We start from the raw sequence: 17,908 nt of genomic DNA, 5'->3' as shown, positions 1-17,908 counted from the left end.
TCTAGCAGTGTGCCCCACTAAAGCGGGACTAGGCACTCGGACTCGATGAATCAACAGTCTAGCAGTGTGCCCCATTAACCCTTTCACTGCGGCGCGATTTCGGAGTAGTCCATCAACAGGGACGACGCGTTAGACGCATGTCGGTCGCTGCGCCGCGCAGTCCAGTGACCATAACAGTATCCGGAAATTTGACACTGTTTGTAGGATTTAATAAACAATCATTGCAAATGAATTAAATATATCTATTACTGATTTATTTTAAGTAGCCTTTTATGCTATGTTGAGTTTACGTAACTGAACTTACAGATGTCTTCAATAACAGTAGCTAATTAAATGTAAAGCAAAAAATAAAAGGGAAAAAAGAATGACAAACAACATATAATAGAGAATATTTAATAATCTAGTTCTGTGTGATATATCCTAAAGCATGGATCGACACATAAAGGTACGTCACATTCTTTACATTCATACCTAGTTTCTCGACGAATTTTGTGTTTGGTGCATACTGCATATTTTCGAGCATGATATTTTTTTTTACAACACGGATTATTATATGTGCTGGGAAAATGCCTTTCAGTAAGACGTAATGGGCTATCAGTATATCTATTGCCTTGGTATGCACCTGATGTTCGTTGATACTTTCTAAATGTTTCTGTTATTAGTGATAAATGATATGTCGCGAACGGTAACTCTTTACCTGATGTGCATTTATATAGTACATACGAGTTCCAAATACTGACGTCTAACAAATGAAAAAAAAATTTCTTATACCACTTATAACTTTTTCTTATACATTCAATTGTACTAATAACCATATCTGTCTTATCGACTGCGCCCATAGAACGATTGTAGTCTAAGATACACGACGGTTTTTTTATCGGTGAATTTGTCCGGTAATCAAGCTTCTTTGTCTCTACAATATCAGCGCAATGTAAGGTAGTTAGCATCCAAACCTCTCTTTTGTCCTGCCATTTTATACATAGCAAAGTTTCTGTTGAACGAAATGATATTTTTCCTTTTTCTAATTTATTTGGAATATTTGGAAGATATTTTCGGTTTTTCTTTTACAGTACCACAACTGTTTGTTTGGTGCATATGTAAGGTTCTAAATAAAGTTGGACTGGTGTACCAGTTATCGACGAATAAACTATGACCTTTCCCCAGATAATCTTTCATCAGAGTCATAACAATATTGCCGAATTTTCCTAAATTTTCATGAAATAGAGAAACTTCTGTTTCCAACCCAGAATATACTAACATATCTAAAATATAGCCAGTTTTACAGTCGCAAGCAACGAAGGATTTTATGCCAAATCGACTCCGTTTGGATGGAATATATTGCTTGAACGACAAGCGACCCTTGAACAATAGTAGGCTTTCATCAATGCAAATATTCTGAAACGGGTAGAAATTTTTTTTTAGAGAAAATCGAAATCTATCATTTAAGTAGTTCACGAATTTTATACAATTTATCTGCACAGTTTGATATTTCCGGATTGGTAAAATGTAGGCAGTGCATCAAGTTCAGAAATCTGTCTCGAGGCATAATGTCATGAAAAATGTCAGTCTTCAAAAACTTGTTTTTCGACCAATATTCTGAGTAAGAAAGGTTTTTTGTACGCGACATTAACAGTACCGTACCCAAAAAACAGTATATTTCGTCTTTATCAGTATTATACCATGAATTTATTCGCGAATTCATTTTCCAGATACGATTTGTTATTATATAATTATGGTAACTATTAATATGTTTTACAATAAAATCTACTAAATCCTCGGAGAAATATAATTGGAAATAGTCCAACGGTTTTGCCATATTGTCCAAGACCGCTTTGCATCCCGAATCTTTTTCATCAAAGTTATGTACTCTTGGACATAGATCTCGCTGCGACCAACATATGTCCGTAATCGAAACTCCCGGTGTAAATTCGTTCGTATTTATTGCTTCTTGTTCTTCGATTTCCATTTCTGAATCAGAACTTACAAGGCGCAAAGAGTGTTTGGTTTTTCGTATAATTACGTCCTCCTCTTCAGACGAGAATGTTTTATCGAGTAGTTCTATTTCTTCCTATTCACTAGAACTCATAACTACACCCCTTCTTTTCTTTCCGCCAAACATTTTGAGAGCGCACTATATTATTTAGAAAAATAACGGATGGATAAAATAAATAATTCACCAAACTAAATAAATAAACACTCATATATGCCGGAAAGAAGGGTTTCACGAATTAATCCACAATCAATGGAATTGAACTGAGGAGGAATTGAATTGAGTGGGGAAGGTCAAAGAGAGGAGTGATCGGGATTGCCTCAGTCGGATATGTATATATGAAGAGTAGCCAGTAAAAACCTGTGTAAATTAAAAAGTAAAATCCGAGAATTAGACCGCTATAGGTCAATAGTATATCTGTAGTCTCCCTGTAAAGTGTTCAAATTAATATTGCTCACTACGAATGCATTCGTCGTCGAATATGTCCCACGCCGATCATTTATCGCATCTTGTAATAGCAATGTCACAACAGATATGAAAAGAATTAATTAAGGGGAGTGTCCCGTTTTTGTTTACCTCCGAATCGATCGAAGCGACGATGTCTATGAACGGAGAATACTAGAAATAGAAAATCTGTAAACTAGACAACTCGTGTCGTGTCATCTATCGACTAGATCTAGAAATATACCTAAACTCTATTGCCTACCTATTCCTATTCCTATTACCCGCCACCTTTCGGCAGAGAAATGACGCGAAGACATCGTTGCCGGATTGTTACGCTGTTGCCATATCTATCAATCTATTTTTAGACGTCAAGCAAATTGTAGAAATACGGAAAGCCAAGTTTCCTAATCCTAGCGAGCGCGACTCGAGGAAAGAGGGAGGGGATGAACAAAAATGCACTTGAGCCAAATGAAATATCCAATACCACAGTCGATAGCATATCAAAAAAAAAATCTTACATCAAGTTTCAACCCCTTATCTCAACCATGGAGGCAGTAAAAACGGAAAAACAGAATTTCGGTTTTTGGCCTATTTTGCCTATGTAATTCTCATACAAAAATTCCGAAAAAATTCTAAAACATTGAGATTCAAATAGCATACATTATAGAATTTTTTCATATTTTTATATTGCAAACTGTAGTTGTAAAGAATGAAAAACCACATTTATTTACGTCATATTTCCTTATATTCAGGAACGTAGAAAATCAGTTCTAAAGTATTATTGGCGAAATTGATAGGAATCGTGCCTCGTTTTAGAGCGCGGGATCAAATCCCGTTGGTTGAACAGTTTTAGTTTTTTCATGTTATATTTTTTTTAATTTACTTTTTTGTAATACTTTTAATATGGGTTAGGTTACGTAATATTGTCTACAATAGTTCCAGTATTATTTAAATACTACCGCATGTACTATTATATACAATTTCTTTTTATCTTATGAATATAGAAATGTATAACAATAATTCAAAAAGATTTTTGCATTAAAAGCTAATGCATTAATGTCACATTTTGATAATTATTCATAATTATTTCAAATATATTTTATAATAAGAAGACGAATTAACAGGCGGCAAGAGATAATGTGTTATATTATTTTCTGTTATCAAAATTCGGTGCAATGTGATTCCGGTATTACGACTATTAGAAACTGAAATTTCAGGAAATTGTGCGGGTAAGTGCGTAGAACCGGTGACTACGAATCTGTGGTTCCGGGTTCGATTCCCGGCAACCGATATACAAATTTTTTCTCCGATTCCATACTATTGTGTATCGTAAATGAGATCCGGTGTTTTTGATAAATTTGCATACGTTTGACTAAAACACGTCAAAAATTATTATTATAAGGTTTTCTGAAATACAATTCAGAGAAAATCTTTATTGAAGGAATGAATAATATATTAGGCGTCATTCTAACATATGTGTCGTTTTAGAAAAACAATCTCTTATGCTCGAGTCCTCAATTCATTCTGACTCCACAACATTCAATAAAATCTGTATAGAAATTATATTTATTTATCGTTCATTGAAACACATGTAGGACAGTGACATTTTTTACAATACTATATTTTTTCACGCTTTGTGCATTCCGTTTTTTGATTACTGTTATTGACGCGTCAACCCGCTCGTTATCTGATGTCTTTTATTTAAATAGGAGTGGAGGAAACTCGCTCTTGCTTTGTCACTGATCTTGTTCCATATTTGCTAGATCAGCTGTTACTTCTTCTCTGCTTGATTCGGTTTTTTCATTTACAAAGTATCTACAACAGATAAAATGATATGCTTATGTTAAATATTATTTTTATGTAACAACGGGGTCAAACGATTATCGTTTAACTACAATATTTTTTTTTTTTTTTTTTTTTTTTTTACGTGGGGGAAATCTTCCAAAGATACCTCGCACCCTTGGGGGAGGGCGCGGGGTTATGTGGGACTTTTACCCACTAAAACCCCCACGATGGTCCTTCTCCAACCCATGAGTGAGACCCCAGGAACTCTTAAAGAACACGAGTGGGGCCTTTGTACCATGTCTGTCATCCCGTGGAAGATCGGAAAAGACCTCCCTCCCATAAAACCAAAACTAATCCTTACGGTAGTGCCCGAACCACCGAGGCACCACCGTCCCCCCTGGGGCAGCGTGCAGGGCGTCCTGGGCCCCCACCCAGAACGCCACTGCCCTTGCACAATAATAATTATGTTAGCTTGAATGCATTTTTGGGGAATCATTGAAGTCAATTAGCCGTTGGTATTTTGTCCTTGAACGATTTATGAATGGGAACAATGTTCATTATGGACGTGGCCGCAGAGTGGGGAAGGCGAGGATGCTGAAAGAATGAACGAAGTCCGTGATATATAAAAACAATATCTAACACATATTATTGTTATTTTATGTATATATGTAAGATATTTATAGACGTAAATATAGTATTAATTACTTTAATAATCTGTAACAATAAAAATTATTAACAGTGCAAGCAAAATTTTTACTCACGGATGGATTCTGACAAATGTATCGTACGATGCCCCTGGAGAACGATGTCACACGGCAGTCTACAGCAGGAGTGTGGGTACGGTGGGCGGGTACTCAGGAATCGCTCCGCAATGTGCAACTAATTACGAGTTCTGCTTTGTAGGAAGGGAAAGGGTTTAAAGTGCTTTTAGTTATTTACGGTTTACCAGCGTCCAGAAACTCGATAGATAGCATGATCTATGAGTCCAATTGCAGAATGCAATTGTCAACCATCGGTAAAGATCGATGGTACTGCACTTTACAGTACAGTGTGACACTGGACCGTTGCAACGTTTACTGTTTTTCATTTTTCCGGTGTCAAGCAACTCGTGTGATCGCATCATCCACGGGTACAATTGCAGAATGCAATTGTCAACCATCGGTAAAGATCGATGGTACTGCACTTTACAGTACAGTGTGACACTGGACCGTTGCAACGTTTACTGTTTTTCATTTTTCCGGTGTCAAGCAACTCGTGTGATCGCATCATCCACGAGTACAATTGCAGAATGCAATTGTCAACCATCGGTAAAGATCGATGGTACTGCACTTTCCAGTACAGTGTGACACTGGACTGTTACAACTTCTGTATTAGATTCTGAAACAGTTCTCTTTCGCTTTTTCAAGCGCTCTCTTGCCTCTATTATGAATGAGGGTTCCCTAATGGGCATACCCCTGTTATACCGGCTGTCTATGTACTTCGGTAACATGCATTGCATGTAAAATTGAATTAATTTTGGCTCCATTTCGAATTGCCAAAATGTGTCGTCTCTTTGGACGACAGTGCATTTTATCCCTTTCGGGGTCCAAATACAAAATATACAATATTTTCTACCTGTTATGTGCAGTTGGCCTTGCACTTGGTAGAAGTATGTATGTGTTTTGCTTAGTTCAGAACCTGTTTCTTCTGTAAATATCCGTCGGATAGACGGAATCGACTTGATTGCCTCTTCCGGCAACAAATTCTCAGCGGTTTTTGGGCATTTGATTTCAACGATGCCCTCTTCATCAATAACACCATTCGGTGATGCTCCCAAGAATGGATGGGAACTATCAACAAAAATTTCTCATTCTTTAATTTTTGTACCTGTACAAATACATTTTTACAGTTCTTGGCGGGCAGTATCTTCACATTCTTACCCGTATTCAATTGCAGGTACACTAATTATTTTCGGATACAATATTTTTCGGACCAAGTTCGCACATAATGTATCACTTCTGCGACGGCAAACGCTTCCAAAATTCGACGCTGTTAAAAGTTTTGATTTATAACTGTACCAGCGTTGATTTTTGCTTTGCCCAATTGTTTCCTTTTCAATAGCGTCTTTTCTTTCTTGCCACTTCTGGAGCATTTTCAAATGTTTTTCCTTTTCCAATTTATAAATATCTGGATTCATATCTGCTTGTGCAGCGTTTGGTCCATAATCAAAATCTTTTTGGGAGCGTAATTTTTTTTGTGCTCGCGCTCCAATATTTTTTTAACGTTTTTCATTGACTATGTTGTTGGCACGTTTTCTTTTCTTTTCCATATTGTATGCAGCTGTGGCCGGTTTCTTGTTCATCCTTATACTCAAGCGGGATAGTGCTTCTTTGGTGTTGTATTGTAATACAGCGGCTGCACATCTTGCCGTGTACGAACCTCTTTCTCCGAGATTCAGTCTTTTTCCACCAATATATTTGGCGACGATCCCGTTAAAGCTTTCCACGCTATTATTGTTGCAGCTGTATAATAAGCTTTCTGCATGAGCTACTAATGGTTTCAGTATATCCTTAATTTGTTGATATATTCCCATATTCTTTAATTGTGGGACGATATTTTTTTCGTTCGCTTTGTTTTCCCCGTCGCAGAAGTATTTTATTTGATTGCACTCCGCATGTTCACCGAAGACATGGCTTGGCATGTTATATATATCGCCGTATAAATTTTTAATTTTTTCGTTGGTCGATACATTTTCTTTGTCTCTATATTGCGCGGCTTTTACTATCGCCGTCCGTATCCGCCGAATGCTATTTTCAACAGCTTTCCTCATACTTCCTGCTGTCGTTTTTTTTGCAATTTCTCTCATTTTTCGGCAGAAATTCCGTAACAAATGATTTGTGCATTCAATTTTCTTCACACGAATTTCTGTTTTGTACGGATCGGCATCAATAATTTTTTTATATACGCTGCTGTCTCCATCAGCGATTAGTGTGGAATAAATCAATCCCCGCTTTTGCACGCTGGTTTTGAAACCTTCCACTATGGCATCGCCTTCCATAGTAGTGGACGCTTGATTCCTTGTCCAGTTTTTGAAACAGACATGTTTTCGGGGTTGTTCCTTTCTTCTTATAGCACAATCACAAATTTTACATGTTTTGTTCCGCACTCCGATGAATAAAATTTTTCTGGTGCGATATCCAATTATTGCGCCAACTCCCAACGCAGAGTTATATGTTCCGGTGCGGTATGATCTTTTCATCCAGCTCCCGTCGGCAACGACGGGAATGTGCGGGATTCCAGAACCTGGAAGAATATCTCCTCTTTCAATAGCTAATTGCTTTTCTTCTTCAGCCGCTGCTATCATTTCTTTTTCTGCTGCAGCAATCAACGAATTCACGATTTCATCGTGTTGCTTTACATATTGCCTCGTCGACATACATTGTATGTTCATTGCAGCAAGAAATTCTTCCAATTGGGCGTAGCTGCCACCAGTAAATATCGTACCAGCCACGGCACTTTGATTGATATTCATTTCTTGAACTTCATCAGGTTGACTGTGGATATCACCTTTATAATGGCACATAGTGCACACTACGCTGAGGGTTGTCCTCAGGCCCGACCGTTTTATGCCGGTTATTTCCAGATATTTTATTCCACAGTCTTCCCTGTTCTCGGCATGGTTGCTCATTTTTTGCAATTCTTCAAACATATGGCGCATATTCACAATGCTCGAGCCATTGTAGATAGAGGACATTTTTTCTGACTCGGTCGTTCTTATTTTTTCTATTAGTAAATTTTCTTCCAGGTCTGAATTATCCGCGGATATGGTATTTTCCTCAATTTCTTCCGACGGACAATAAATCCCATCGGATGTTGACGGCTGATTTATAAATTGTACACCAATATTTTTCTTCTTGTTAGTTATGCCGTCAACATTTTCCAATTTTTTCTTCTGAGCGGCTAATAAGCATTCTCTTCTTTTGCGCCACAGCCTTCTTTGTGAATATCTTCTTTTTGAAAGGGGCAATGTTTTCTTCATTCCTTTCGTATTATACACATTTTCCACCGTTTCTTCGCCTTCGGCAATGCACAAATTTATCATGTTCATATTACAAACTTTACTCACAATTTTTCACGCACTGTTTGAAACACACAGTTGTGTACACTTATAGTGTAATAAAAAAAAAAATAGAAAAAAAGAAAAAAAAATATTATAATATAATAATATTATAATTCTTTTCTCACAATTTTTCACACACTGTTTGAAACACACAGTGTACACTTACAGTGAAATAAAAAAAAATAGAAAAAAAGAAAAAAAAATATAATTCGCGATCGTTTTACCTTACTTTTGTACGTTATCGCAGTAAAATGTCGCGAACTATACTGTGATATATTTTTTTCCGCTCGAAAAATGCATGGTGAGAAGGCATTTCTTTATTTCTCGATACTTGTATACAGGGTGTCTCACAATTGGTGTAACTACCGTAAAGGAGTGGTGGAGGATGTAATTCTGAATAAGATTTCCCTTTGCAAAAATGGTCCCTGTTTTTCGTTAATAATTAAAAAACGAAGCTTTTAACCCCATTTTTGCGAAGGAAAATCTTATTCAGAATTACATCCTCTACCATCCTTTTACCTTGAGTTACACGAGTTGTGAGACACCTTGTATGTGTATGGATGATCGGGACTCGCCATCGGTCGTGATAATCATTTGTCCGTCATTACAAGCTTCGCCATGGCAGAAAACACGTCACATGAGGTATGTATAACATTCTGAATATAAGAAAATAATATTATTACATGATAGCAATTAATTATTACATTACGTTAAAAAAATAAATAAATCGTTTTATATGCAGATGGAGATTGACGCAAAGGATGCAGAAGAAAAGAAAAAAGAAGATGTAAAAAAAGAAAAAGAGAACGACAGGCCGCCAACAGATAATGTAAGTCAAGCGTTTGATGTTTATTTATTACGATGTATTTATTAAGAAAAATTACATGTTCGTGGAATCTTATCATTACCAACATATCGAATTGTGCCTGGAAGTGTGTGTGTTTCATTTAATAATTTACATGTCGGTGATACTTTTTGGAAAATAAAAATGAGTAATTATAATTTTACTGTTTTAGTTGAAGAAACTGTTGAAGAAATTGCTGTATGGCGGCCGCGGGCGCGGACGCTGGCGCGGGCGCGGTCGCGGTCGCGGTCGCGGTGGCCATGGTCATGGCCATGCCACCAACCGGGGCAATAGAAGTTTGAATGGAGGGCGCGGACGCTGGCAGACAAGGGGCAGACGCGGCCGAAAATCGTTAAATTTCATTAACAATTATAAATTCATATTACAATAAATATTCATATAGTAAAATTAATAATGTTATTGTTATTTTGCTCTCTCTCTCTCTCTCTCTCTCTCTCTCTGTTGACAGAATTGTTTACTAAATTAATTAAACGTACAAACAGCAATTTTTTTATTCTTCATACCATGTTTTACAGTTTTAGCAATACGTACAAGAGTTTGCCATTGAATTATGTGACATGCGCGATGCCATGCGCAATGGCATACCCAGTCTATAAGGCTAAGTTGTAGTTATCTACTGTAGTTATGGACCAATTTATATTTTTATCGACATTGTCGGTAACTTGTCCAAAAATGTCAAAATAGGCGAAAAATACTACGAGCGCTGCTACCGGATAATCGTTGAACTATATTTCACGGCTTACGGCCATCTGGCTTGCCTAGATCAGCGTCTGTCTCACTCATGCACCTTCGAAAATTCGACTTTATTCTGTACAGAGTATTTATTACTATCTAAAACGACCAGAGCGGCCTGTAGGGAAGTCCACTGATGGCCGCTGTACTCGTAAAAACTTCATTTTCGCAATATTCAAGCGTTAAAGTCGAATTTCAGAAATCGCCTCGTCTTCTTCGCACATCGCATTGGTGTGAGAGAGACGACTCGATTTTCCGAAATTCGACTTTAACGCTTGAATATTGCGAAAATGAAGTTTTTACGAGTACAGCGGCCATCAGTGGACTTCCCTACAGGCCGCTCTGGTCGTTTTAGGTAGTAATAAATACCCTGTACAGAATAAAGTCGAATTTTCGAAGGTGCATGAGTGAGACAGACGCTGATTTATGCAAACAAGATGGCCGCCGCGGGACACTCGCCTTAATAATCGTTCGAAACAATTGGCAATACCGCAATTCACAAGTTGCAAAGAACGCTTTGAATGAGTCGGTAAAACAAGAAAGTTATTCAAGTATAAAAATACAGATGGCGCATATTTAGAACGCTTTGAATGAGTCGGTAAAACAGGAAAGGTATCAAAGTATAAAAATACAGACAGCGTATATTTACGACCCTTGTCTATATTGATTGCTACGCGGTATTTCGCGGCTAGCTCGTTAGTTGCCCGCGACCCCGCTTCGCCCGCGAATTCTCGAAACGGCCCTTCCGACCTAACCCGCGACCACGACCGTCGCGGCGCCTCCGCGGATTCGCGGACGAGTAGCACTTCGGCGCCCGATTTGAATCCGTTCAATATCGCTTTGATTTATTAATTAATTGGGCGCCAGACGCGGTTTCCGCGTCGCAATAAGGAACTTTAACGCGAGAGACTCGAACCGGCGGCGGAACGGCTCGGTAGCTCAGTATCCGTACGCGATGGTAGAGTGGCGGGATTCTTACAGGGTAAGGAGGCTAGACGCGGAGGCGGATTTTGAAAGAATATCCCGGGATAATTTGTAGGAGATCTCGACTCAGCAGTATTCGTTAACAGCAGCGCTGTTTATTTAAATCTAATTAATCTAGGTGATGAACAGTATGATTCCGTATCCCGACAATCAACTCCGTTAATGCTTAGCAAATGACCGATGTCCGAGATTCTATTCCCGTGAACGGGGTAACGCCAATCCCTAAGCGCGATACAGTCGTCGATTTTCGGAATGATACGCGATGCAATTATCTATACGCAACTCTAATAACTAACGAAACGCGACGCAATTATCCTAACGCAATATAACGCGACGAAACGCAAATATTCTAAACGCACGGAAACTAACGCAATTAAACTAAACGCGACGCGGCTTATTCTTACGCACGGATCAATTCTGTATCGACGACCGTCTAGAGAGAGAAGACGAGAACTAGCGCGACAAACTCCGAAATGTCTGACACGACAAAACATGCACTTTCCGATCTGCTCCCGCGAAAATGAGAATTCGAAATCGAGACGTGGGAGGGCACAATATTTGCAACGCTTTCGCGAGACTAAGAAACTAAATTGTGGCTTATGCGGTACCAATCCCTCAGGTCCGATTCAGTGACCTGCCGAGTGTGGCTTATAGGAAGATCAAGAAGCGATCTTCCTATCTCACGATACTTCCGGATTTTCCCCAATTGCTTAACCTAATTACTAACTAACGATCAATGCCGACACCCCGGCCACATTTTGCAGAATCGGCCTGTGATTGGCACGCCCGGTGATCGACAACCCACGGTACGTTATTCTCGATTTCGAATTCTGTACAACGATAAAAGGTGAGGGGCTGACCGAGATGTCCGATATGGCAATTGGTCCTTGGGCTGCAGCGGTAGGTACTATTCGAAAACTCAACTATAAGAGGACCGCTAAACAGGGCAAATGCCGAATACAGAATGCTAAACCGCGTGCCCTTATGCCGGTATTCAGACACCTCGTGATCACCCCCACCCTAGGCCGAAGTCTCCATCTTCTCGCGAAGGCATCTTCGGCAGGACCTCCTCTTGCTCCGCGACCTCTCTACCTCTATCGCGGGTCCTGAGCGGGGAAGCGGCAGGGTAGCGGAACCTTCCTTAGGCGTACGTCGCACTCTCGCAGACCTTCCTGCCCTTACTCCGCTGCCTCTCTTGGTCTATTGCTGGATCCGAGCGGGGTAGCGGCAGGGTAGCATTCCCTCGGCGTACGCTGTTCCTTCGCTGGTGATGACGTCGTTATCCGATGGTACATATAAAATAAAGCCGCGACAGATTCTGATCGTACGATATATTACATGCGCTTTGTTCTCTCTCTAAACGGTTTTTGCCCCTAATGTAATGACTGTCCGGTCCTCCGAGTAGGTTCCTTGTGATGGGTATAAAATACCACGTCACAACTCTGCCCCCCTTACGGAAGACCGGAACGGTCGGATGAAGAACTAGAAACGAGAATGCCTCCGACCCAGACATCTGCACCAGTCGGTGGAACAACTCGATAACCCCTCTCGGGAGAGAACGAAAGTGCGACAGTGATAATTCCACAAAACAATACATATATAAAAAAAACTATTATATATTCTCATTTTAGTCTTAATATTGGTCTACCACTTACCGGGTTTGTGCGCTTTCTATTTCTCTGTCCCTTCTTTGCTCTGCTATCTCACCTTTCCGATATCTCTATGTACGTTACAATCGTCTAATACTCGGGAGTACGGATCGCCGGTCGTTTTAATCGATATAAAAAAAAAATGTGTAGGTTTCGGCAGTACCGTGGTACCGAAGAATCTGCAATCTTGTTTAGTGTATTGTATGTATTGAGTTTATTTTTTTTTTTGTATATAATTTGTAGTATACAACACGAAACGGAACATAAAAAAAACCAAAAGATATAGTCATGTGATAATTGTAAGAAAAAGAAAATAGAAAATGTATGGAAGGATGCAAAGAGGAAACAAAGGAAAACACGATACGAAATGGGTTAATAAAAAAACTAAAAGGTGTGACGTCGTCCGACGTTGGAGTTAGTCATGTGACGTCATCCAACGTTGGAGTTAGTTATTAAGTTATACTCATATACTTTCGCTACTTCGAGCTTCTCACGCTTTGCGTTACGCATATAATCGACCGCCAAATCAGCAATGTAATCATAAGTAACATTAGAACTACCCAGATAACATCCTATAAACCTTATCTCAACCCCTCAAGTCCTTTCGCCGAATCAATATCTCTGACATAAACATCCTTTTCAAAAGACAAAACAACAGATAACGACGGACAAAATTCTTTCCCCCTCCGTGATCAGTAGGCAATATAAAAGGGCCTGGAGATCGCACGGTAGCGCTTCCATTCCAATTCTTTCCGGTGCCTGGATCATTCCAGTGCACTACTCTGTCACGGGTCCCAGCCCCGATATTCCGAACCACGGATTCAAGCCCCGACAAGTTAGAGTCTCTAACTGTTACTCCCGTCCCTACTCACCTCCAACTCTACATTATTACGTCGCGCTAACCATTAAGTATATCTCTGTAAAATTGGTCATATTTCGTTTCAAGAATATACCTTTATTTCATTTTATCTTTATCATACAGTTATTTGTGCCTCAAGAAACCCTCCTATTCGTACAATCTCTACGAGCATTATATTCTAGAGCAGTTACCTTGATTTAGTCGAGACCGGTGGTGCAAGAATCAGCCGCACGGGTCTCCTAGAGACATAATCAAGCTACTTCGGTCCGCACGATACGGTGGTGCGAGAATCAGCCGCACGGTATCGATAGTGTGTTTGACGTCTTTGCATTTATTTTGGCTCATGGAAAGAAAGCGACGAGGAGGGCGTAGATACTAATTACGTAATCTAGTAAGATCCTTCCATCTCCCAACCCCAGTACAAGTCGCGCCGCTTACTCATAACCGCGTCGCGAACATAGAGTGGAAACTAATACCAATCGATGTACCAAATCAACAATCAACGGGAAGTATCGAGAGTAAGTCACTGTGCTACGTTAAAACACCCGGGATCCCTGGCAGATGACGGGCGTACGTACCGCATGGCCAAAAAGATTGTACAATTAGCGTCAATACCGGTGAGTTCCTCTCCTATTTTGCGTGAACCGCGATCCGGGACGTAACAAGGTATAATCATGTGAAGCTAGAAACAAAAAAAATAAAAAAAAAATGTACGGAAGAACGCAAAAGAAAACAAACGAAAAAAAACATTTGCTGGTGCCGCTATGGGCACAATTTTGCCGCGAGAAACATAAGAAAGATAAGAGAGACGGCGGCAACGAGCGCGGTATTTCTTTTTTTTTTCTTTACTCCCGGGCCCTCTTGTGTGGCCCTTGGGCTTCATCTGGCGGGATGCGTCTTGACGGTATACAGCAGGGGTGGCCAACCTGCGGCTCGCGAGCCACATGCGGCTCTTTAAAGGATTATTTGTGGCTCTCGATGAATGTACCAAGTTCCCTTTTCATTTTTGTGCTATTATATTTTAAAAAATTATTATCGTTCCATATGTGTTTCAAAATTACTGACGACAAATATGAAAGACTTAGTGCAACGTTGAAACAAATTTCATTTCCGTCCAAGTTAAGAATAATATGACTCATCGAAAACTGCGCCATCGAAAATTGCGGCTCGCGAAACATTTCAAACTTTGAAAAATGGCTTCGACTATCAAGGAACTTGGCCACCCCTGGTATACAGTAAATATTCGATATGTGCACAAATGATCTGTACGATATGTTCATCAAAGTTATCCCCACCACTGGGGGGAAGACCCCTTCAGACGCCAAGAAGCTCGATCGCCGAGAAATGTAACATGATCCGGGTTCGGGTATATCCGTGAAGCAATGCATATACAAATATAAAACTTTTTTATTTTTGACTTTTTCGAAATCCAACTTTTACCAATAGATTCTTTACATTTTTCTGATTAAAATGAGACCAAACACGATATAATTTGGGCTATATTTACTGGTTTAATTGACGATGAAAGTTTTTCACGTCGAAGAGGATAGCGAGTCAAAAAGAAAGAGACGCTACGATCGTGGCTGTCGGCAAAGGTCAAAAGTCTGTTCAATTGTTTACAATGTTGTGTTTGGTGGTAAGTACATAACTTTAAAATACTCGTCATGAGTATAAGTTTCTGGAAATTTGTGGCTGGAGCAGTTATCAACTAATAACAAGACTTTGCCTCATAGTCCTTTTTGTAACTGGAAAGTGCGGACGGCCTTTTTAAAATGGTTTTCGAACCAATCGATGAATAATCCACGGCCCATCCATGCATTTCTTTGCGCTTTGAATACAACAGGCAGTTTTCCCATATCATTCTTCAATGCGCGCGGTCGTTTATATTTATTAATTACTATGGGCATCATCTTATGCGTTCCTGTTGCATTTGCACAAAACCCTACTGTTATTCGCTCTTTTCTAATTTTCTGACCGCTTACGCTCACTTCATTTTTACTTGTAAGAGTTTTTGCTGGCAATGCCTTCCATAGTAACCCGCTTTCATCCATATTATAAATATTATCTAAATCTATATTCTCCTCCTCCAAAAATTTATTAAAATAGCTTATAAATTCATCGGCAGCAGGTTTATCGGCACTGCCTTGTTCGCCGAATATACGCACTAATCTAATTTCATGGCGTCTTTTGAATTTTGCAAGCCACCTTGCACTGGCTTTGAAATTGCTTATACTCATCTGCTCCTTCAATTCAGCAGCTTTTTCTAAAAACAGCGAGTCTGAGATAATGTCTCCCATTGCTCTCCTCTGTGCAAACCACGTAATCAGCTGTTCCTCCAATTCTTCAAACATCGGTTTTCTAATTTTTTGCCGACGTCTCTCCTTCTTGCTTTTTTGTGCGAATTTCATTATTTCTGGAGCTTTTCGCACTATTCGCTGAATTGTTGCTCGATGCACATTATATTTTTTCGTAACACTTGTTATAGAATAAGTTTCTAAGTCCTTCAAAATGTCTAATCGTTGTTGAACGGTTAAAACAGTTGTTTTATTGGTGGCCATTATTACACAAAAGTGCACAATACACACACGATCCAAATGTTCAACGCTTAAACTTTTGTCGCGATTTAAAGTTCTATTTATACGGCGAGAGGCGAAAACTGCTAATATTTGTATGCTATTGAAACGGAAACTGTACTAAGACTGTCTGTTGGTCGGAAAATCCCTTGAAATGTTAACTCGGGAAAACGGGATGGACGTCCTGATTGGTGTCTTGTTTTGCCAATCGAGACGTTTTTAAACGACAACATCCAACCCCGTGTGCCCTTAGCACGGTCCACGCGGAGTTAGATGTGTCGCGTGGAGGTGGTAAAGGAGAAAATGGGCCCAAGGCAGAATTTCCTTTGGGTTGTCATCAAGAGTGACCTGGCTAATGTATCCCAAGTCCTTGTCCCTTGAGACCCTTTAGAAATTCCCATTTATGGCATCCGCAATTAACTGTTGAGGCTGTCGAAAGAATTTGGGCATACAAATCGTAAATGTAAAAATACAAAAAGACTCTCAAAAACAGTTCTGGAACTTGCATGCCACGAACGTGCCAGCAACATTCAGACCAAATGTTCTTCCTGGGTACAAATTGCTAGCTGCCTTCGTGACCGTGACGAAACTGATCATAAATTTAGGATTATTTATGTTTTTTTTTAGAAAGTTAAAATCGTACCATCTATAAAAAGTTAAACCGGGACAATCAGGGAATAGGACTTCTTTATTTTCCCTTGTTTTCTTATAAAACTGTTACTTTGTAACATTATCGTGATTAAAATGAAACTAAACACGATGTAATTTCAAAAAAAATATTTATTTTTAATTTCAAATATTACATTAGATGTTACTCCAATAAGTTACTGCAAGTAAATATGTCCCGAAGTACGTCGTGTTTGGTCTCATTTTAACGACAAAAATGTTACAAATATGATGGAAAAAATTTCACAAAAAAAAAAATAAAAAATAAAAAAGTTTTATTCTTACATTAGGAGTGTCCTTCTGGTAGGTCACTGTTTGTTTACGTTCAGTCTCCTTCGCTCGAAATGTAGGAACTGTACGATATCTGCACCAGTTCGGTCCCGAGAATGGTGCACATATCGAATATGTACTATACATAGTCTAAATTATTTAGTGTTTAGTCTTATTTTAATCGGAAAAATATGAAGAATCTATTAGTAAAAGTTGGATAACGAAAAAATGGAAAATAAAGAAGTTTTACTCATTAGTATTATCCCGTAGTATGTTTCCGTTTGTTTACATTCGGTATCCTTCGCTCGCTGTCCTTTTCTACGTTCGGCAAAACATCAATCAATGTAGGAACTGTACGATATCTGCACCAGTTCAGACCCGAGAATGGTGCACATATCGAATATTTACTGTAGCTGCTATTTCTTCCCGCCATTCCGGGGCGCACTTAGGGCACGTCGCTAGTGACACGCCCTGTCTCCCGCATCGGTAGCAATAATGGCGAGTCCGGGGCTTGGGGCAGGTGGAGTGTCGGTGGCCATTGCCATCGCAATTCCAGCAGTCCAGTGGGGGGTGGCCCCTGTCTGCTGGCTGTTGGTCCGGCGCGACCCGTTGACGGTATCGGGGCTACTTCAGATGTGTCGGAATGTCCCGCTGGCCGCATCCTGGGGATAACTACCCGCTCCTCTTCACCCGTCTGGGTGGCGCGGTCCACTGTCGGGGGAGCCAGGGGGGTTTGGGTCCCCCTTGAGTGGGCCGGTTCCCCCTTTCGCGTTTGCACCGCCCTGGTGTGGGTCGGTACCGCGGGGAATTGCGGGGTTTGCACCCCGATATCCTGGCGTGGTGGCGCTTGTGGCTCCTCGCTGCTTCGTTCTTCGCGGTAGTACTCCCGCGACTCTTCCATGGCCCGATTCATGGCCGCCCAAAGGCCAGGCTCGTTCTGGATTATTTGGCTTATGGTTCGGTGATAGGGCCGCAAGTGCGTCCATGGGTCC

General features: G+C 40.0%; 1 protein-coding gene across 1 annotated transcript; it reads left to right on the top strand.

Annotated features, from left to right (window-relative positions):
- The first annotated feature begins 8,789 nt into the window (after window positions 1–8,789).
- Window positions 8,790–9,768, top strand: LOC143264113 (uncharacterized). Its single transcript, XM_076529762.1, has 3 exons — window positions 8,790–8,960; window positions 9,061–9,147; window positions 9,335–9,768. Exons 1-3 carry the CDS (start codon window positions 8,937–8,939, stop codon window positions 9,551–9,553), a joined length of 330 nt encoding a protein of 109 aa, XP_076385877.1. The 5' UTR covers window positions 8,790–8,936; the 3' UTR covers window positions 9,554–9,768.
- Window positions 9,769–17,908: the final 8,140 nt, after the last annotated feature.

Source organism: Megachile rotundata, chromosome 3 (assembly GCF_050947335.1).
Source record: "Megachile rotundata isolate GNS110a chromosome 3, iyMegRotu1, whole genome shotgun sequence".
NCBI lineage: Eukaryota > Metazoa > Arthropoda > Insecta > Hymenoptera > Megachilidae > Megachile > Megachile rotundata.
Note: the sequence above shows the minus strand (reverse complement) of the source record. Positions and strands in the feature narration are given on the sequence as shown.

Bases quoted from the DNA above. Each gene is read 5' to 3' on its own strand.
- LOC143264113 (XM_076529762.1), top strand. From the start codon at position 8,937: ATGGCAGAAAACACGTCACATGAG. The intron at 8,961-9,060 runs GTATGTATAACA...TTTTATATGCAG, and splicing joins CAGAAAACACGTCACATGAG to ATGGAGATTGACGCAAAGGA. The intron at 9,148-9,334 runs GTAAGTCAAGCG...TTACTGTTTTAG, and splicing joins ACAGGCCGCCAACAGATAAT to TTGAAGAAACTGTTGAAGAA.